A 22,372-nucleotide genomic window follows, 5' to 3' on the forward strand; every position below is an offset into this window, starting at 1 on the left:
TCATATCCTGTTCCCTGAACTGTGTTCATTTGCATGACCTCTACCACTCTTGATTACTGTAATGAGTGTCTTTAGTAATTATCATCATCCTGTTCTATTTTTCCAGAGCAATACCCACTTCGGTGAGTTTCAGATTTATAAAACATATGTTATACTAGAAAAGCTTAAATACTTCCCCTTTTCCCAAGTAATGCTTGTACACATCTCCTAATAAATAAGGAGCTTTCTCCAACGGTCCTGAATAAACTTACAGTTGACCTGATGGAAGTGACGCAGCTGAACTGAGCACATCAGCCAAAGTGAAGCGTGTCTTAACCATCAAAGTGGTTCACACTTTCGTTGAGCTGATGTATAAGGAATTTCTCTGTGCTTTGCAGCCACTTAATTTCATGAGCTCCTCTGCTTTACTGAATAGGTATATTCAGTGAAATGTTCAACAGCAAAAGAATTAATAAAGTGTTGTATGTGCACGCCTATTACACTTTCAAATGCTTTCTAACTAATAATTGTTAAAGAAACCCTCATTCTCTCAGAAAATTCATAGTGCAATAAGGCAATGTAGTAGGGAAGTGCAAGAAGAAATTTCGGCTTGTTACTGGTGTTGCCTTGTCAGTCATGGACCAGGATTTTGCAGTAAAAGGTGCTGAGAAACACAAGTAAAATATGTGACCCTCTTTTTGAGACAGCAGTTTCACATTTTTGGTAGTGCTAATGGAACATACTTCTGTTTTAAAACTATTTTTCAGTCTTTTAGTACAATACAGAAAAAAACATAACTCAGTTCCAGCCTTTTGCCATTACTACTACACACTGAGTGTAGTTATTGCTGGGTCCAACAGTTCTTTCTGGTAAGCAGTTGTCTACAGCAATGTGGATGCATTGTCTGCAAGAACTTCAAAGGAGCCATGGATTCCCCAGCAGAACCCTGCCTCTCTGGAAGACAGCAGCTGCTGCCGAGCTGTGGCTACTGCCATCATTCAGAACAGCCACTCTTTCTATAAGCAGCTATATGGTGCTGTTCAAAGATCAAAGTGGCTTTTCAAGAGTTGCATATAGGTCTTGTCTACCTGGATGCTTTTCTGTGATTCTCACGTCTAAGCTGGCTCATTCAGCAGCAGCACAAAACATGGGCAAAACAATTGTGGGCAGCCTGAATCTGCCTGTGCTGACATGGCCTAGCACACATCACAGAATTCCCTTTCCAAACTATGGGGACTTGTAAATGCCTCTTTTCTCTAGACTGGGAGTTAGGGAGAACTAGAAAACATTACGTCTCTTTTGGAGAAGGAGACAGCAAGCACCACGTTTGGCAAATTGATGATTTGGAAACCTTGCCTCTGGTTCTTGACAGACCTCCAGAAAGGATTTTTATTTCAGATAGCAGAGGATAGCTCTAATTTCAGATCTATACAGAGATCAGGGAGACCTGACTGCCCCCTTCTTCCCACCATACTTTGCTATTTGTCCTAAAATTTATTTCCACCCAAATCTGTAGAGCTCTGGATCTGAAGGTGGAAAGGCAATTACGAAGTGATGCAGACAAGTGTGATCAACAGGCCCCTGAGAGCTTGGGAAGTGTCCTACCGGTTGTTCTACAATGCGTGGGAAGCCTGGGAAGACACCATAGCATCCAAATAGAGAACCAAGCAGTGGTAGTAATAGATACAACTGGGAGGAGTAGGGGGAAAAGCTGCACGGTGAGTCAACAAGGTGGGATCTTTCTGTAGCCACGTAATGGACAAATTCAAGTACTAGGCTGAATCCAACATACAAGCCAGATCTTCCCCTGCCTACTGCTTGCTCTTATTGCTCCTCTCCTTTGTCCATTTGCTACAATAAGCATAGACAGTTCTATTCTTCCAGAACAGCAACTGCATAAGAGATCCATTGTACGCAATGCAACTAAAAATTTCCAGTAATATACACGAGCACAACTTCTGATACAGGGATAGTGGCAAACCCTAGACAGGTTTTTTTGCTCCTATAGCTCTTTAGTGTGGTAGAGATAAATGGCATGCAGCAAACCTTGGAATTCAGCATTGTTTCTTGGACACATGCTCATTATTTATAATGCTGTATCCAAGTTCAGCCAGGCAAATCTCTCAGGCTTTTCATGTTTGGGCAGAAGATGCTTCCTCAGCAGATTTCTAGTGCTTCTGCACTCAGTCACAGTGGAAAATCTTTCTTGAAACTTTTCAGTCCCAACAAATAATAAACACAAACTAACTGGTTTTGGTTCATGTTGTGACTAAAACCTAAGGCCCTGAGTCAGAATCCCTAACTTCTATACTAATCCAATCTCAGCTGTCTTCTCTAGTGTCAGTGTTTCATCCAGTACAACTTCTGTTCCTTAGTACTAGTTCAAATAATGATTGCAATTGCTTATTGCCTCAATTAGTGTTTATCTGATAATTACAAATGAATCTAAGCAAGACAGCAGTGAAAACAGAAGGTGCAGATAAAGACACAGTAACATACAAAGTATAAAAGTGTCTCATTTTAAAGAATTGTTCCTTCAGTCAATGTCAAACATTTTTAAAAGAAGTTTAATTTTGAACTAATTCTCTTTAAATGTGTGCTAACTTTGTAATAAATTATTCTGCTGTCCTCTGATCTTGAAATTCCAGGGATGGGATGGGATGGTGTGGCTAACTGAAAAATAAAGGAGTCTTTCATGAAACACTGTTTCCACAGGGTGACTGACCAATGTGAAAAAGAACAGGTACTTTCATCCATGCTTAGCATCATATTGTCCACTCTTTGGAATAGGTACAGATCACTTGAATTTTATAATGGTAAAAACTGACATTTTAAGCAAGAGTAAGAAATACATTGGGTGGGGGGGGTGTGTGTGGGGGTGTGTGTGTGTAACTGCAGTTCAGAGAGGATTTTATGTGTAGCTAGGGAAATCTAAATGGGGACTTCAGAAGTAAAAAACACTGTTCATGTTAAACCAGGCAGATTGATTAGACCAAAGTGTGTTTCACAATTCTGATCAGACAAGTCGATATCTCAGTTTGTGAGAGTGGTCTGTAATGCTGCTATTGTTTTAACAAGGCATCAGCTATCAAATCTCTCCTGGTCCTCACTGTGTAGCTGAGCTAATCTCTGAGCATCATGGAGCTCATCTCCTTCTGTGTGACAGTGCGGGCCACGTGCTTGGTTTTGCCCTTAATCTGAGTCATGTTTAGCCCATTTATGCATCTCATGGGTGAGACATTTTGCCTTTAGGATTTAAAGTTAAGCATACTGGAAAGGTTTAGGACCATGTAAAAATATATATATCTTCTCCTTAATGCTTGGTGTTGGTAAAATTTTCTCTCTTTTCTGCTCATTTTTGTCCTTTAGTAGTTTCCATTTATGTCAGGTTTGCCTTTATTAGACATTGGTTTGTTTTGTGGTACCAAGTGATCTTAGTCATCACAGAAAAATGCCACTTAGAAAGACAACTTAGATAAAGGGCAATTGCACTTCAGTGTGAGTGGCTGGTGTCCTTTCAGCATGACAGCTGTAATTCCTAGCATTTTGAGTCTGTGTTTTCTCTTCGCTGCACAATAACCTGGAGTCTCAGATGTGACCCAAACTGTAGAAGCACAGGATATGTAGCCATACCTGACAATTGAATGGAATAGAAATTACTTTTAATAGTCTTTATTTAGCTGCTATTTTAATATGTCTTTATTGACCTTCAGGAGATTAATTCAATCCCCTAGCTTGGCTTGACCATAATTCCTAATAGTTACTGGGGAATAATAGTTGGAAAAACATATTTTCATGTGTTTAACAAACCTCGTGACTCTGAAAAGGAAATTCAGACAGAAGGACCATGAAAGACAGAAATCAGAGACCTACACTGTATGCACCTCAGCAATGCAAGCATCTGGGAAAGGGATTGCATATTTTAAGAGTGCAAAGCAGGGACACCAAGCACCTGGTTTGTGGTGGATCTGCAGAGGTTACAGGGAAAGGATTCAGCTCATAAAGCAAAAGTGTGTGCTCAGGAGGCAGGTAGGTCAGATGCAGTAACAGGGAGCGTTAACTGAGGTCCTGTTTGATGCCATTAAAAATTCAGCCTAAATCACCCTAAAGGAGAGCTCTTTACTTCAAAATCTAGGGGGCCTTGGTAGCTACATCCTATCTGTAATATAGTTCAATGGCTGAATGCCACAGTAACTTTGTAATTATTGGTGTGCTAAAAAATGCCTCTGATGCTAATTAACAGAAATATTCATATTGTCAGATCAGTGTGTTACTGTTGTGATAATTATTCTACCCTACTTGGGACCACATTTGTGTCATCAGAAGTTCAGACTGAATGCATAATGCACCGCATATAGTCCCAAAGGAAGTATACTTGTTATTTCTTACATCTAATGCTATACACTGCCTTTAAATTATTGGAATTTACTTTTCTGATGTCCTACTAGAATTATCCACTGATAGTATTTCTACATTAAAAGAAATTGAAAAGATGTGTCCTAAGATTTATAGCATTTTATAGGAAAGGAACCAAATTTTCAAATCATCATTTACATGTGTTTGCAAGTCTGGAATATGTGTGTAAGATAGCATTAATCATTAAAAAAATAAATCTAAGCACTAGGTAAGCTAATCTGTGCCTACAATAGCCCATGGACACATTAAAACAAGTATTTCTATATGCAATATTATATGCAATCCCCCATAATTACCAGTAACCTAGGTTCTTATATATCCTGGGTTTAAAATCAACAAACTGTATTGGGGCATGGAATAGATGAAGTCAGATTGCTGGAGGAGACAATTCTCATGCAGGTCACTGTTGTCACATGAAGAGCAACTCAAATTGTACATGAAGCAGCTCCAAAAAGCACATCGGTGCAAGGAAAGCAGCCTCCAGGTGATAGGTAGGCTGAGGAGCTAAGGGAATAATGACCCATCACCCAACCTCATCTATTGCCTGCAAAGCCAGGGGGAAGCTATGGTCTTGGTTAATTTCTGTGAAAACATGTATCACAAATTCTTGGAATCAGACAACTGAAAAAGGAGGAAAGCAGCTGACCAAAAAGTTAACAGTTTGTTCTATGTCAGTGTTGCCAAGGCAAGTTGTCTCAAAATGTTACGGTATTCTAATAGTAATTTACAAAATTGCAGATGGCTGGCACAACATCAAAGCAACCTGTATTTGTCCTTAACGGATCTGCCTGCACAAGAGGAGTTGAGTGTGTCTATGTTTTGTGTCTTAACTGTTTGTTATCAAGGTTCTGAATCTATGTAAAGTAAATGCAAAGATTAGCATGATTGAAGTATTTCTACACTGTTAACAGTGAATATACTCACCACAAGTATATCATCATAAAGTATAGCAGTAATAATCTGTTAAAGTGAATGGTGAACTCCCATTGACTTCAATCAAAGATTTGATGCATTATGTATCTTCAATACTTTCCACTATTTTCATGACTCTTACCTACCTTACCTAGCATTCACATTTTTAGCATTTGAATGAATTCATACCAGTTTCAACTTCCTCTTTTAAAAAGTTTTAGTTATGATTCCTTTAAAGATTCAAACTGCATAGAAAACCACTGCAAATCATTACTGTTCTTTTAAAGCAACTGATCCACTAATGCATAAATGTTAATTGATGATACATTACCACATATTCTTTAACTTTGCAGACTGTTTTACATGTGTGTGATGGTGGGGTAATTAGGGATGTTTTTGTGTAAGGTGCTAAGGAAATGGAATTTTGTGACCCCAACAACGTCCTTCCTCTTCTGTGAAAAGAAGTTATGTTTTGGCTTGCATTTCAGACACCATAGCACTGAGATGATTTAAACAAGATAGGTTAAAAAAAAATGTGAAAAACTGAGACTCAAACCTTGCAGTATGGAAGAGATTAACATTGAGATTTTAGACCTGCTGAGAATTTATGACTGTTGTATGCTTCTAAGAGAATTTGTTCCTTTTGTTTTGTTAGGGAGTGTTTTTCTCTTTCATCTGACTATACTACTTCTATCACTACACTGACTAATTTCAAGTAATGAAACAAAATAATCAAATGCTGGAAGACTTCAGTGAGTTAGGATTACAACTCAGCGTGTGTAGTCATAGTACTGGGGAGGGGCACTAGCCAGGGTTCGCTATTTCTGATTAATACATAAAACAGAGGAACAATTTGTATTCAGTTCTGTATATTGAAGATGTAACATACCACGAAATAAGTACAACTTTGTAGAGTCGCAGATTGTCTGAAGAGAGCCCATTTAATGTTTGCAGGCTCTATGGGAATCCCGAAACACAGGTGTGATGCAGGCTGTGGAGCAAGGACGTGAAAGGGAATAAAATAGGTGGGCATCTATACAACTGATTGGCCAAATCATTATTCATGTGCAAGTTCTAATTGCTGAGCAAAACCAAATGATTTTCACTAATTTTCATTTGCATGTCTCAATGTTCTTTTCAACTTAAAGACCTATACCTGCTGGCTCATGCTACCACATTTCAGTTCAACAGGGTAAGAAAATAAATCATTATTAGCTTCATGCAAAAGGTAAAATTCCCTTTAATAGATTAAATAATCCTGTTCCAAAAATGTTGGCCTCAGTTTCATTTCAAGCAATGCCTATTAATGCCTGCTAAAATAAAATAAGAAAGAAATCTTCAAAATCTGAAAAACATAGTGAAATGCCTAATTGTTAAAATAAATTGAAATTCACTTTATTCTACAAAATCCACTCTAATTCTAACTTCTGATCAAAGATTTTCATAAGCAACAATCAAGTCCTGCAACTAAAATGTTATAAAGGTAGGAAAAAAGAAGAAAAAGCAAGGATTCAACTCTTCGTAGTTTATGGATATTGAAATGAAAAATTAGGAATTGTGTACAATTTTCCTCAGTATTTTTCAAGAAAATATTTACCTGTGTGTTTATCTGTGTAAAACTGTGATGCAGTACAAATTTTTAGATATTAAAAAAGAAGTTTTGAATTGAAAACTACCATATCACTACTTTTCCTACCTCTGTTGGCCATAAAATATAAGATACTTAGCTGAACAAACAAGGATTTATTTTTTTTCTTGCAATACTTTTTCACTTCTACAGTTTCACCAACTGATATACTGACCTTTCTGACACGGCTTTTAATCCTTCAATGCAGAATTGGTTCTTGTTTTTCTGTTGTTTCAACTTCCTTTGTGGCATAAAATAACATTGCTTTTGCTTTATTTTTTTCAACTGTCTTAAACACCATGAGCTTCATAAAATAATCTACTAGCTGAAAAGAAGCAGATAAACAAAAATTGTTTGTACAAATTAGGGCTGGATGAATTTGGAGAAGTATCAGCAACAGTACTATTAAAAAGATACAAGTTTTGGATTTGCTGATCTTGCTGCTTTTTACAACTGAAAATTTTCTCTGAACTTGTTTGGATTTTAGAGGGAAGTTGTGCCACCCACCTATGAGTGATCAAAGTGAAGACAAAAGTACTCAGCATTGGCCAAAATAAAAGAAAGTTTGTCATCTTTCAGGTAAGGGAGAACACTAAACATTTCACCTTTCTGTTCTGCCATAATTTTCCTGGTTTTGCAATCAAATCACATTAGCAAGCAAACAAAATTTTTCACATCTGGACTGATCACTAAAACAAATATGAGTCATTCACAACAATGTTTTCTCATCCTTCTTTTTCGATGGCTTGAACTGTGTGTCAGCTTCTTCGTTCCAGATAGTGAAGTCCTTTGTGCCTATATGCAGCATTTGCAGCAGCAGCGCAAACTACATCTCTGCTAGTATGGCTCTGCGCTGACAGGGGGATTTGCCACTGTTCTGTGCACTACTGGCCAGGAAGCCTGACTGAGAGCAAGACATGCGGTGGACCTTTTCACTAGTAATCCAGCTGACACCCTTTGAAACTCATGTAAACACTATAAAACAGAAACCAGACTATGACTGGACCCTAAATTAGTTCATAATATTCATGTATGCAATTATTTTTTAATTAATTCAGGAGTTATGTCTTCTGAAAATCAAGGTCCCACTATATTCTAGATCAGTTCCCCAGGATAATGGGCATTTGAAACTTCCTGATGCTTTCATCACCCTATATGAAGCTTGTTGAGCTTATCCAATGCTGTTTATGTGAACTACCTAATCCATAGATGAGAAATTATTTCTATAGTCTCTCAATAGAAAAAAAATCCATTTTATTTGGGAACTTTCCAATCACTAAAATCTATTAATAAGTATATAGAAGTGGAGAGGTTTTCTAAAAATCTAGTCACATTACATAACTCCAAATGTTCTTAGGTTAAACAAAACAAGTTATTTTCCATAGATCTTAATACATCAGACAATATAAATTTTATAAAGCAGTAATGTGATGTTAGTTTTTTATAAACTATAGAAGTAGCTTTCTAAGTACTTTCTCCCTAGCCTTGTTAGAAAAATTGTCACCAGTACATAGAATTCATATCTATTTCTTCTACTGTTACTTAGGGACCTTCAAGCCCCCAGACCCTCCTACTGTGTCAATTTCCTTCTTCCTTCGGCACTGTACCTGCCTAAATCCTGGGGGTACCTATGCATGGGCACCTAAAGCTCTGTACATCCTTAGATTTCCTTTTCTGCCCTATGATATAGGAGGCTGTTTACAAATCCTTAGTGCTGACCTCTGACCAAATGCCCTTGTGTTCTCCCTTGCCAGGGAAACGTCTAAGGTCATCCCAAATTGTCTGGGAACTCACTGTAACAGCTGGGCTCAGATAACAACTGTTGTCCTCAACCACTTCCAAACTGAGATTCCTGAACCGTATTTGAGTTGCAACAAATATTATAAGAGAGGGGACCGTTATTTATCCTGTGCATATGTCCTTGGCTTTGCACTTTCCAAGGAGAGAGAAAGCTAAAGGAAAGAGAGTAATATAAAGAAAGACTTTCTTTTTTTTTTTTTTTTTTTAACTCAGCAATTCAGATGAGAGCAGATGCTGAACGGAAAGGAGACTGGGAACTCTGATAGGGCATAGGGGACAGTTAGAGGAAAGATATTTGCCAGAAACAGCTGAATTTCTAAATTGTATTGGAAAAGATGTCTGACAATAGGTAGGTAGGATCAAGGCTGGAAAGACAGACAGAATAATGCACACATAAGTTTGTGGGAGCTGGAGAGCATTCCCCTGTTGTAGACACCTTTATCAGAAATGGTGTATTCTTGTTATGACAGCACTTTGTCAGATGAAGTCAAGCCCAGAAGTCTAAATTATGCACCAACAAACCCGCTTTATGGCTCAGATAAATGAGGTATACAGCGTATCAGCAACTTGTGTCCTCCTTTGGGGACCACCTTGCTCTAAACAACATCATGCCCTTACCTACCTCCATGCTTCTCTGAGTCATGCCGCCCTCTGCATCCTGGCCTTGGGTCGGTCATTCCAAACAACCCTGACCCTCAGCTGATCACCCGCCAACAGCATCTTCTGACAGGTCACACAGGCTGCCTGTAAATATACCGAAAACATTGCACAGATCCCAGGTAGAGAGAACTGTAAGGGAGTCTGTTCCACAGGCTGTGCACCGAGGGTGCTTCCAGTTGTTCATTGCATCTGTAACAAGCAACCTGAGGGCGTTAATTTGTAAATAATCAGGCACAGAATATCCACATCTTGTCACTGTCCAGCATTTCACATGATTCACCCTGGAGGAATCTGCCTTAAAAAGTTCCCCAACAGCAATATATCCCTCTTAACATATAAATTCACCTGCAAGAGTACTAGATCTGCTGTCCTGGGGTGAGGTGATCATAAACTTCCTTGACACTGCTGCTTTGACTGTGGTTGGCCACACTCTCCTTCGTTTATTTTCATGACTACAGAAGACTGTGCCCCTGCTCTAGTTCTTCACCTTTATTGTCCCCTGACAAAGAAAACTGCAACAAACTTAGCAAAGGACAAGTTTCATCACAGTCTTCATCATCCTTAGATTTACATATTCATGTCCTAAGGGAAAGCAGCAACACCTTTGGGAATTACTGTAACATCTACAACCTTGTATTTCAGAGCAATTCCAGGGGGACCTGAGGGATGTGGAAAGGAAGAGTTAGTCATAAATTCATTCAGCAGTGGCAGCAGCTTGAAAAGAATGTATCTTTTTCCACTTTGTATTCCCACACTCTGAAACTACTATACTGCCTCAGATCTCATTGACAGCAATATGAAGAGCAATGTGTTCCCAGGCTGGAGCCCTTCCTAAAGATGGCCAGACTAGAAATAAAGAAGCGGGAAGAAATTGGAAGGCACCTTAGGAAGAAGGCATCTTTTCGCCTGTCCATGCACAGTGCCTGCCATTCCACCATGTGCAAACACAATTTTGATTGGCACTCACATGACTTTAGGGGTTTTTTTTTAGGTTTCAGGGAGTATGTCTGGGTACAAGCAGTGTGGTTTGGATGAGGCAGATTAAGCAGTCTTTCTAATATCCAAGTTCCTTTCCAAAGACCACAGTGGAAGGGCTGAAGATTTGAGAAGAGGAATGCCATCCCATGGTGGGAGACAGCATGCCTTGGTGTGCCATCTATGTTGAGAAGGGAGAGTAGCTAAAGACAATATTAAGTGCCTCCAGTGCTGAGCCAGGACTATAAAAGGAAGTACAATAAATTACTTAGTCAAGCTCAAAAAAACAGGCTCATAAATTTGAGGGATTCCCAAATGTACTCTGAACACTGGTTCTGAAGAGAATGAACCAAGGTGTCTGAGCCCGGCTCAGCTCTTTTTCCAAGAGCTGCATGATTAAAATCTCCCATTATGGCCAAGTCCGTGCCTCAGAAAATCCTGTTAATTGCTAACAAAAAGAGTTATCCACTTGATCTGCCTGGATCTGCAGCAGATCCCCCAGTGATGCTTACATTCTTTTCCTTTGTATTATCACTCAGGCTTTCAATACATGTTTCCTGGTGCATTCTGAACATCTGAGTGAGATATGTGGCATAATCTCCTTCCCCTTTTTCCTTCCTGTTGTTCCTGAACAAGCTGTGCTCTTCCATACTAGTATTCCAGTCACATATCCACTTGACTATACCCCACCAAGTTTCTGTTATGTCAATTAAGTTGTAATTTTGATCTTGCAGTAAGTTTTCCAGCTCCTTCTATTATTCTCAACGTATTTTACATCATTGTAGTGACATCTGGGCTGAGCATCAGTTGGTTTGTTTTCTTCTTCTTCCTCCACGGACATTTTTCAAAGAATCACAGAATTTTCATTTTTTCAGCTTTTTTATATAGGCCACTGTGGGTCAGATTTTTTTGAACGCTCATGTCACCAGCCTGACAGGCCATTTTAGCACATATCTGATCAGATTACCAAAATGCTAATGGTTTTCCCTCTTTCTTTGTTAGATGAAGCCCATTTCTTCTCAGCAGTCCTTTCTATCCCACCATGGGAACATGTAGTTATGTTGAGGAAACCAAGGTTTTCCTTGTAACACCCTGCACAGCCATGCAATCTGTTTCCCATCCATACATGCACGTACTCATTTGAGATTATCTTTGTCTAAGTAGAAACTGCAGTCATAACTGCTTCCAGGCCTCTCCATCTTTCCAAGAAGCATCTACATTGTAAAAACCACAATGACCACTTATTGTCAGAAAGCCACATGATTCCAGGAGGCTGAAGTAACCTCTAGCTTCTTTAGGAGAGAGGCAACACCTATCTGAGACCTTGTGCAGAACTTGAATGTACCATATGTTCATGTAATTCATTAAACACAGTGTAATATTATTATTACTATATTTTTATTAATAATATTAATAATATTATTAATAAGACTGATGCTTATAGCTATGCAGAAAATGGGAAAAGTGGGACTGGAACAGCCATTCAGAAATCTCCTACTCTTACGTCTATACTCCAGACTAGGATCAGCTCTATCAAAACAGCCCATGAATGATGGTTGCTAAACCATCATTTTAAAAATAGCTGGTAACAGGACACTGCAGACTATCACCACCTATCTATTTCTGTGTATGACTGTCCTGCCTTTAGTTTTTCCTATGTCAAACAACTCTCCTCTGCTGCAGTTTATTTTTCTAACCACAATTAATACAGAGAAAACTTTATTCCCTTCTTCTGTGCAAATTGCTTTTATCTATACTGGTAAAACAAACAGAGCCAGAACACAGGCCCAAGTGGTGGACCTTGATTATGTACAACATCACGTTTCTAGAACGGGCCCCCACAAAGTCTGGGCATCATCCTGGTCACTTCCCAAGCACGGTTTGAGACTTATTGCCAGCTCAGATGCAGCTATGTCGTCGTGAAGGCTGTAAAAGAGTTTAAAGGACAGATAATGTCTCCAGGCCAAAGAATAAACTCTAGTATTGTTTATTTCTTTTCTTTAGATAAATGTACCCTTTATATAGCGAATAATTCATACCAGCTCTCCTTTCCTGGACTAAACAATGCCAATCTCAGCCTTTCTTCACAAACTCCAGATTATTCTCACTGGAACCCATGTCATTTTAAACTGACATTCCCAAAACTGGTCCCTGAAGTGCAATTCCCAAACTGCAGTACTCAGCTGCTCCCTCACCAATGCTAAGTGAAGATGAACATGATGATTTTCTGTGTACGACAAATATTATTCCTATTTATGCATTCCATTTTGCTTCATACAGTTCTCTTAAGTACAGTCAGATGAATTTAATGAGCTCTAATTAATTTTGTAAATCTTTACCTTATTTAATACTTTTAAAATATGTTATTTCAGCATTTACAGCACCATAACCCTTAGCATTTTTTGCTGAAGCTGATTACATTAGCAGTGATAGCACAGGCAGACTTTTCAGTGAGAAAACAATCATTAAATATTTTGGCCTGCCTGGAGTAACATTTTTGCTAACATCAGTTGGTGGTCATGGAGAAGCTCCTATTACTTCTACTATTTTTGTACCTGTTCTGTGGATTGTTGAGAGATTTCTTTCTTGAGAGCTGTCAGCCTATGCACTTTCAAAAGCACTTAAGTGTGTTTTAAAATTAAATGTTAGGCTATTAAGACTATTTAGGAATGGACTGTGCCTCATAAACCAATCTCTTCGAAAGGAATCCCTAGAAAACCAAATCAATAAAGTGAAAATGATTAAGATAACTAAACAGTTATCATCGTCAACTGACCTCCTATCAATTACGCTGTGCTGTTATGGCCTCTGTTGCCCATGCTAATTGACCTTGATATACATTACTTGCTTTTTGAAGCTTCAGCTGCGTAACTTCTCCATCGACAGTGGTGCGGTGATGCTGGAAGCCAGTCTTGGCCATTGCCTCTTCCCTTCTGACATGGGGTTTGTTATGAAGTAAAACCCTGAGTGCTGGTCCACAGCACAGCTCATGGGCGAGCACAGCTGAGCTGCGGCCTGCTGGTGGAACGAACAGGTGCTGGCACGGGGCAGCAGAGCTCAAGGGCGACTGCATCCATGACTAGAATGGAGCAATGAAAGAAGTCCACTAATTCACAATGTACCTACTGCTGATCGATAAAGGGATGCGTATGGTAGCCTCAGTCTTATCTCTTTCACCAGGTTTATATTGGTGTGACACCACTGAATTAGCGAAGCCGCTCCTGATTCACTCCAGGGCAAGGGCAGAATCGGCGCTGGTTTTGCACCATGACCCATACAAATAGCCCGGCTCTCACTGGGAAACATCTCGGGTGTATTTACAAATACTTCAATATATATAAGCACATTTATAGCCTTTCCCCATTTTGTGAGGATATTTTGGATCCTTCCAGCCCCTCTCACTAGATTTTTATGTCCATGTTTTTTTTTTCTAATATTTCTGCGCTAAACCCAGGACAGATAAATCACGTCTCTGGTTTCTTTCGTGTAGGGTAGGCTGCCTAAATCACTGCCACATTCCTCCTATAGTAGTCGTTTAAAATTAATAGCACATGCAGAGGAAAAACTAAGCCCTTTGACGTCACTCCCGAAACGAGGAAACATAAACAGCGAGGGCTGCCCGCGGCTGACAGCGCGGGCGCGGGCTGGCGCGCGCGGATTGGCCTGCGCGCCCGCGGCGGTGGCAGCACCTCCCCGCGCGCCCGCGGCGGCTGCAGCGGCAGCGCTACCCCGGCCCGCGCCCGGCAGCCGAGTGCGCTCCGCCCGAGCCCTTCTCCTTCTTAAGGTGGTTTGACTGGCCGGGTTGGGGGACTTGGGGAGCTTTTCTTTTCTTTTTTTGCCCTTTTCCTTTTCCTTCCCCCCCCCCCCCCCCGCCCCTTTTTTTTTTTTATTATTTTTTTATTTTTGTTTGCCGTTGTTACTTAATTCCATTCCTAATCCTGGATGCAGTTACTGGATTCTGCAGTACAAGTCTTCATGAACAAGCTGCACCGCTTAGAGATTTCACGGCATTCAAAGGTCACAGAACTGCCACTATGGTTAAATGTCTTGTTTAATGGTTGAGGTATGTACAGCAAATCTGAAAGAGGCAGCATGATTATTTTTGAAGGGAAACTAAAATTGCGAGGGGGAGAGGGAGATAATACTATTATTTAGTGGCAAAGATTTTTAGTGGTGATTGTTACTACAGCAACCGGTTTTTGAATTTCCTCCCTTTTTCTCTTTATTCAAACTAGATAAAAATTTTAACATGTTGATTTAACCATTTGATGGCGAAAGAAGATTGTGGGAAGAGTCTGTTATTGCAGTTCTTTCTGACCCCACCGAGGAAAGTGTGATTGCTTTTTCTGTATGTTTTCCTACTGCTCTGTGGCAGGAGAGGAGACCTGGGACTTGGCTGGCTTCGATGAAGGGAGAAGAAAGCAGAAACTCATTCTTATCTTGAGGGGGCTGTGAGTTAGTCTGAGAGTTTAGAGCAGAGGGAGAAAGAGTTGGCAATAAACAGGTCAAGCAGAAAAGAATACCAGGCTCATTTTTCGGAGTACATGTACCACATCTTTTTTTTTTTACTACATGCTTAGATTGCTTTACTTGGTTTGGGTTCAGAAGTTCAAAATCAAGAAGCAGCCTGCGCTTTGACTTACAAGCAGATCCTCAGTGGGAAGGGAGGGAGCTGATCGTCTTATATCAACACCAGTCTTCAGATAGCTTTTGCTACTTAAACAGAGAAAAGTAGAAATTTGCTTGGAAGTTGAAGTAATGTAGCCTGGAGTCTGTTTGATGGCGTATAGGTTCAATTCATATTTGAGCTAGCGATCTGCCTTGAATGAGTATTGAAGCATTACAGTGGACAGTGTGTGCTGCAGGAAACAAAAGCAACTGCTAGCATAAAACTAACATTGTTTTCAGGAGTGTGATTCTAAAATACAGGAGGAGGAGCCACTTGTCAGAGCTCGTGTGTGTGTGTGTGTGTGTGTGTGAATGAGTGGTCTTAAAAATAATTTCAGCCAACACAGCTGATTTCTGTTGTTAATTGCATTAATATACATGTATTCTCAATGACTAGCAATCTTCATATTTTTCCCAGTCAGCGGAATGAGACTTTTTACAGCTCTGTTTGAGATGCTGCTGTAGATATAAACCCTCCGCAATTTGAAAATCTTTTAGTTTAACTTTAAAAATCATACCTGAAAAAAACAATTCACATAAGGAACAGAACATGAGCACACCTACCTCATGCAATGCACCTTAAAGGGTTGCAAAAATTAACTACACTAGGCTGAAGCATGCTAGGTTAAGGACGGCAAAAATATTAGCCCTGAAATGCAGAGGATGTGATATGTGCTGTGAATGGACAATTGCTATTCTGCAGTGCCTAGTGGGAAAACAAGGACTTTGTGTATTGCAAATGCATAACTGCAGCTCCTCCATTTCCTTTGCTGTATCTTCACTGATGACTGCAGAAACAAAGAGGCTTGTCACAAATACACTCTTTAGTGCTTCGTCTCTTTAGAGATACTTGAGGATATTTTTTTTTCATATCACCAAACAACCCAAAGTCAAGCTTTGTTAGTTGAACTGTTACTCTGTAATCTCCATGCCACTCCCTCCTCCCCAGCCCTCCCCAAAATCTTACTATGTGAACTGCCAGCTGCTTTCAAAAACTAAAGTGCTGCTTCTCTAGCCCCAACTTTAGAAAGGTTAATATAGTATTTGTTAGATGATTAACTGGTAAATTTGACTAAGGGGAAGCCTCAGTCTATGGGGACTGTAGCCTGTTCTGTAAGGAGCAACCCTGTAGCTACATGAAGATATCCAAGTTTTCAAAAGACAATCTGTAAGACATTTGTTTAGAATAATTTCCTAGAATTAAATTATTCACTTCATTGATAAACATTTTTCTGCCTCTGTGTTTTGTAGCAGCTGCTACTGGTGATACTAATAGTAAATATGCTAACTGGACTTCAGCTGAGGAAGTGACACTTTCTACTTCAGTAAGAAAAGTTTATCTGCAATGCTTTCTCTGAACATTCTCAATTCAGCATCGAGAACACAATACAATTTAAAGCTGGCCTCTCTGCAGTGAATGAAATGCTTACTGACATTTGTAGTCATTCTGTCTCAAAAAAAAAAAAACAAAACCAACCTGTATTGCAGAAGTTTCATGTGATATGAATGTCTGCTCATTCTGAGTTTATTTCTGTAGGGTGGACAAGAGTTGTCACCAGTGAAGTCGTAGCGATTCCAAGCACAGTAAGGCATACTCTACAGTCTGATCCAATATATGACAGATCACTTTTTTTAAACTGTGAAATTTTCATTCTGTAAACTAGTATATAAATATACCATTATAACAGCAGCTGTTTCCTCCCCTTCCTCCCCCTTTATGTGCTTTTCCCTTCTGAAACCCAGCCCTTTGCTTGCCATTATCAGACCTCTAGGTAGGTCATTGAAGCAGGCTGATTTTCCAGTGTCTCCATTGCAATTATGAAGTGTAATTGAGACATTAAATCATACATGGTTCCTTTTCCCTTACTCCATGGTTCTTCTACCAATAGTTAAAGCACATTTTAATGAGAAACAGTCTGAAAATTGATATTGTATGACATGTATATGGTTTTCTTGTAATTTTTCAGTCTTATAGGGAAAAAACTTCTCTTGTACTGGTAATTTCCTTTATAGGAGCTGTACAAAGCAGAAGTGGCAGTTACTAACCAAGCCATTACTGTCAATAGAAGAAAACCTGACACCTCTTTATATAATCATAAGAAATGTTTTAAGACTAAATTTGTCCTGTAATCAAGCTAGATGTATGGCCAAAAGCTCTTGATGTAGTTGGGCCAACAGAAAACCAAGTCATTTGGGGCAGGGAGGAAGACATCCCATGTAAATGAGCATTCTTAGCAACTTGCTATTGTTCATCTTTTCTCCATTTTTGTACTTGAAATTATTACAGTGCTCCATGTGTTTGTCACAAGGTGAAAGTGAAAGGGACAGCTGGGATCCTACTAGCTGCCAGAACAAAATTAAGTGTTTTGTAATGAAATGATGGCTCAGTATTCCTCCTTCCACATCCATATTGGGTGGAAGATGGGACTCTCTCTATTGGAATTATAGCATTCATTTTTTTCTTGTTCCTCAGCCAGAAAGCAGGCTTACCCTTGAAGGGACATCAGTTTTTACACTTTCAGTGAAACATTGGCTTTACATCTAATGTGAAAATTACACTTTTCAGTCACAAGTTTCAGGATGTGGAACTGATGTTATTTTGAGTTTATACCCTGGGGGCACTGGGATACAAACGTGCAGTCTAAATGTCCAAAAGCAGTTCAGAAGTTCTGGTGCTTTTTCTTTCTCAACACAAGATTTATCAATTTAGGCAGCTGAAGATGAAAAATGTTGCTGAAAAGCTGGACCACAAAGCCAGGCATGAGATATGCAATTATATGAGGGTGGTTGGTAACCTTTTTCTGTGGTTTCACAGTAAATGAGTGGAAATCAAATAATGTGTCTTCTGACAGTAGTATGAATTTCTCAGCTCTGAAATATTAGCTTTGTGTAAATACCAGAAAGGTAGATTGTATTTTTTGCATTTAAAACTATTTATTTAATCAATTTCTAGAAATCTAAAATGCAAAGTCAACTGCTGAAAGGTTTTTTAGCAAAAATAACTCTTCTGTCTTCCTGAAAATTGTTTAGATCACTTTTTAATTTTATTTGTACTATTATTCTTACTACAGTACCACTTCAAGAAAGTGGCATTAGAAAACAATATTTGAAACTCTGAACTTAAAATTTCTGTTTTCCTGTAACAGACTGTGGGATTCAGGAAATATATTGCTAGGGTTCACAGTGCTCAGATCTGGGCTATTGATAGCTGTTTTAAAGCCTCCAGTTTTAAAGTAGAAAATTAACAAATCTTGGCCAAATCAGATAGAAGAAAGAGCAGTCCCAGAAGCCAGACTTCAGTGGCAAAACTATAAGTGAAAAGTTTTGGGCAGAGACAATTCTCAAAAAACAATAGTCAAATGGTTTAAGCATTTCTTTTGCACACATTTAATAGCATGGTATCTGCAGTCCATCCATGCTGTAATTTTGATATACATTTTTCACTTGGTTTTAGAAAGTGAAAAATCTATAGCTATCATTTTATTATGTAAACAGTGTTGAACTATAGAAATTAAACTAATGAAAGGGCCCTATTGAGTCTGATTTTCTTATTCCGTTCTTCCTCCCAGTGGGAGCTGTGTGCGAGGATGGATAAGAACTCAGTTTAGCTACTTATTTAAGCCACGTAGTCTTATAGTGGTATATGATATGCTTCTGCTAGCTTACTATCCAGCCAAATAAGACATCCAGGTTGCCTAGATGGATAAACATAGCTGATGACCTCTCCCTCTTAATAGGTGGGAATAAGAAGTTAGGATTCTCCCAGTCACACACAGAGACAAATTTGTTATAGTTTAGCTAAAGAAGAATTGCATGCAGACACGAACAGCAAGATTTATTTCTCTTTGAGTAGGTTATTTTAAAAACAAGACAAATATTTAGAAGAAGATAGTTGCAGAGGTTTGGGTTTTTTTTCTGTAGCTGGTAGGTTTATACTAGTTATCCACAAAAATTTCTGGTATGAGAAAACTCACCAATTAATATCTCACTATGGCGTGTGTTAATGTCAGCAGTGTAAGGCTTTTAAAAGCAGAGCACAGAATCTCCTGTCAAAGTAAGTTTAGCTAATTGTCATAGAGGTATAAAAACACACTTTTGGGGCAGCAGCTGTCAGGACCTCTATACAATTTTCTGCATGGTTGTTCGTAGCAGAATCTATGATAATATTAACCCATCTATATGTAGGAAAGATGTTTTGGCAAGGACGATCGTTACCTTCCCAAGAATAAAGTGGGAGGTAGACATGTTTTGGCTGAATATACAGGAACTCAGAGATGGGTCAGAGAAATATACACCTATAAAATTGAAATTAAAAGAACTCAACTTCAACTAGAGAACTCCTGGAGGGTAATATTGAGCTACCGTGTGATCAATTCTGCTCCCTTTGGAAACTGCCCTTAATTCCTTCTGAAAGAAAGGGTCTGTACTCTCGTGTTCTTATTCCCTTTCTTTCCCCCTACCCAACCTGTTTCCCATAGCACACTTTCTACAGTGCTTGTGACGACTGGCTGAGCTCTGGGGCTTTTCCTAATACTAATGGCAGAGCTACCATTAGTGTACAAAGACTCATCCCATGGAAAGACAGATGACAATCCCCAGGTGGTTGCTGTGTTTTAGAAATGAACACATATTAACATGAAATGCCTTAGCACTTTCCCAATAATTCAGCTGTCATCCAAAGTGTGTAGCTATTTTCCCCTTTACGTATGATGGTCCTGGCACAGAATGAGAACTGGGACCTCTGCTTAGACAGTCCCAGAGCTGCACACTGAGGTACACTAAACATGGGCAACACCTGCTTTTCCCTCACTTATATTTGGCTTTAAACCTCTAAGAAGGTTAGATAGAATGAGGACTTGCTATGTGCCAGGCTGCTGAGGAGGAGGAGAAGACCTCACATCGATACCCAGAAAGGGATGAAAGCAGATGCATGAGGTCTTCAAGAAGACACACTTCTGGCTTTCTGTTAAGTGGCGGCCACGTTGAAACATCACTGCCCCTTTCTGATTCAAATGTTGGGATTTGACTTGGCTCTGTACTACTTATTCATAGGCATTTCTGTTTCACACAGTCCCATAATATCTGTCTATCAATAACAATGTTCAAGTGGCATCAGAACGGCCATCATAAATTTAATTAGGCAGTGTATCTCCAGTTTAATCAATATGGTCATTAGAAGACTGTAAGACAGCCAGGAAAACAATAATTAGGCCTGATTAATAGAGGAGAACTTGCACACATCAGCAGAGGGAGCTTTGCCTGTTCAAGGCTTGGGAGGACAGCGAGTTGCTTTCTGCTTTAGCAGATCGGAAGACACTGTTATGGAAAAGCCCTCTTCAAGATGACCTTACAATACTAAATAAAGTGGAAAATAACATACTGTAGAGAAAGAACTACTATACTGAAACTACATTTTCCAAATTCTAAATTTCTGTTCTTAAAAAAAATAATCTTAATTTTCTTGGACAAACTGTAAGTGCCAGCTAGAAAGATAAAACTGGAATGTATTTCTTCTCCAACCAAATTCCTCAGGTGCACAGTTGCTTTTTCTTTGTAGGACTGCTTTAAAAGGCAGAACGACTGAAAGGTAGAAAGTAGACTCAAATTAGATTGGTGTGTGAGAGTGTAAAATGGCATGGTTCCACTGAGATTAATAGGACTCCATCAATTTATATCTGTGAAAGATCAGACCCACTGAGCTTTCAGGTTTTATAAGCACTACTTCTCTTCACCAGTTAGATCAAATTTTAGGCTCATTAGCCTTTTGCCATACCTGTTTCATAGCAGTTTTCCACAACTTCCTCAGCAGTGCAGTACCATCAGGCTGTTTTTGATGGCTCCACAGAAGCTGCAATGCATTCTTTCCCTTCCATCACCCTCGAAACCTCCCTTCTCTTCTTCCTTTTCTCACAGGGAAAAAAAAAAAAAAAGTTCAGCAGATTTTATTTGAATTCACCTCACAGTTAATTTTTAGTTTATGTGCTAGCATCTGGGAAAATGTATAGATTTGTAATACAGAGGAGGCTGATCTCGCTTGTTTTCAGCATAGTCCATGATCTGCTTCAATGACACAACTATGTAAGTAATAATTTTAAAACAGAGAAATAGTGATTCTCTTTAGGGACCAAGACGTACCGCACTGTGTCACAAGGTATTTTTCATGTAGCAAGGCTGTAACATCCTGTCTCTTTGATCCATGAAACTGTATCTATAATAATAATAATAATATCCACTACCAAAATATAACCTCTGTAATAGTATGGTAACAAATACCGGTGCAACATGAGGAGATTGAAATTAAGTTCATGCTATGTATCATCACCAAAGCCGATAGAATTGGTCAAGCTTTCAAAGAAGCTCCAATTCACTTTAGTTTCTAATTGAAATGGCCAGATCTGAAAAATCGCTGTGCACAAGAGCTTGCCTGGGAAACATTTTCCCATTCTACCTCAAACAGAAGTAGCCAACAGCCTGATGCTAGTGGTCTCAAGAGGGTATGGGAGAAAAGCTTTCAGTTCCCTCTCTGTGCTGGCTTTCCTAGGGTGGATTAGCACTGCGGTGTCCCCCAGGGCCTGAGCTGTGGTCGCGGGGCCTGGCAGGTGGAGCCCACAGCCTGCTGCCCCGTGCCGATCCCCGGCGTGAAATGAGGGCTTTGCCACCGCTGAGGTGGCACATGACGGTTGTTTCAGGCAGATGTCCACCTGCAGCTCCAGGAGTTCTGTCCTGAACTGAAGAAACCTTTCTAATGGGCATTTTCTCCAAACGAGCACCTCCTCCTGAACAGTTTTTCTTCCAACAAGTTGTTGATTTTAAGAGAAAAGACCAGATATATTTTGAGGGCAAAAAATCTGACCACTATGACAGAATTCCCACTTTGCTTGTGAGGACTGAGGGGCATGGAGAGTTGCTTGCTTTGACCACCTGCTAGTAGGCAGAGGTGACTGAAAATCTGGTTCCAATACAGTGACTGTTTTGAAAAGTCTGCTTAGATCTTTTAATTTTATAGTGCTTGAATTGAAAACTCAAAGGTCACCGAAGCCTTGAATTTCCAAATCTTTCAGCAATCTTCTTCTCACCCTCTTCCCAATAGACCTAGTACTACTTTTGTTTCTTATTTTGAAAACAAGTGAAAAAAATAACAGTACTCCATGCTTTATTTTTGTGATAACTGTATAGTGCTGAAGAGATTATTTCTTCATGTTAAAGTTTCCTTTTGGTGGCTGCAGTTTTTTGTCTGTGAAACACACTTGCTTTAAAAGAGGCTTGCACGTGCACCACAGATGTATTCTTCTTCTTGTCATCTTCCCCCAGATTTAGCCTCTTAGGGCTTCCCTA

General features: G+C 39.4%; 1 protein-coding gene across 2 annotated transcripts in view; it reads left to right on the plus strand.

Moving 5' to 3' along the window:
- The first annotated feature begins 14,056 nt into the window (after positions 1-14,056).
- Positions 14,057-22,372, plus strand: part of PDE7B (phosphodiesterase 7B) — a 182,050-nt gene continuing 173,734 nt past the window's right edge. Inside the window, exons 1-2 of one of the 2 annotated variants that reach the window (XM_037391541.1) lie at positions 14,057-14,153; positions 14,318-14,432. In XM_037391541.1, the coding sequence (XP_037247438.1) occupies positions 14,412-14,432 (21 nt within the window). In that variant the 5' untranslated portion in view covers positions 14,057-14,153; positions 14,318-14,411. Of the gene's footprint in view, positions 14,154-14,279; positions 14,433-22,372 lie in introns of those variants that run through there. The other variant, XM_037391542.1, reaches the window with a different exon arrangement.

This window comes from Falco rusticolus, chromosome 6 (assembly GCF_015220075.1).
Source record: "Falco rusticolus isolate bFalRus1 chromosome 6, bFalRus1.pri, whole genome shotgun sequence".
NCBI lineage: Eukaryota > Metazoa > Chordata > Aves > Falconiformes > Falconidae > Falco > Falco rusticolus.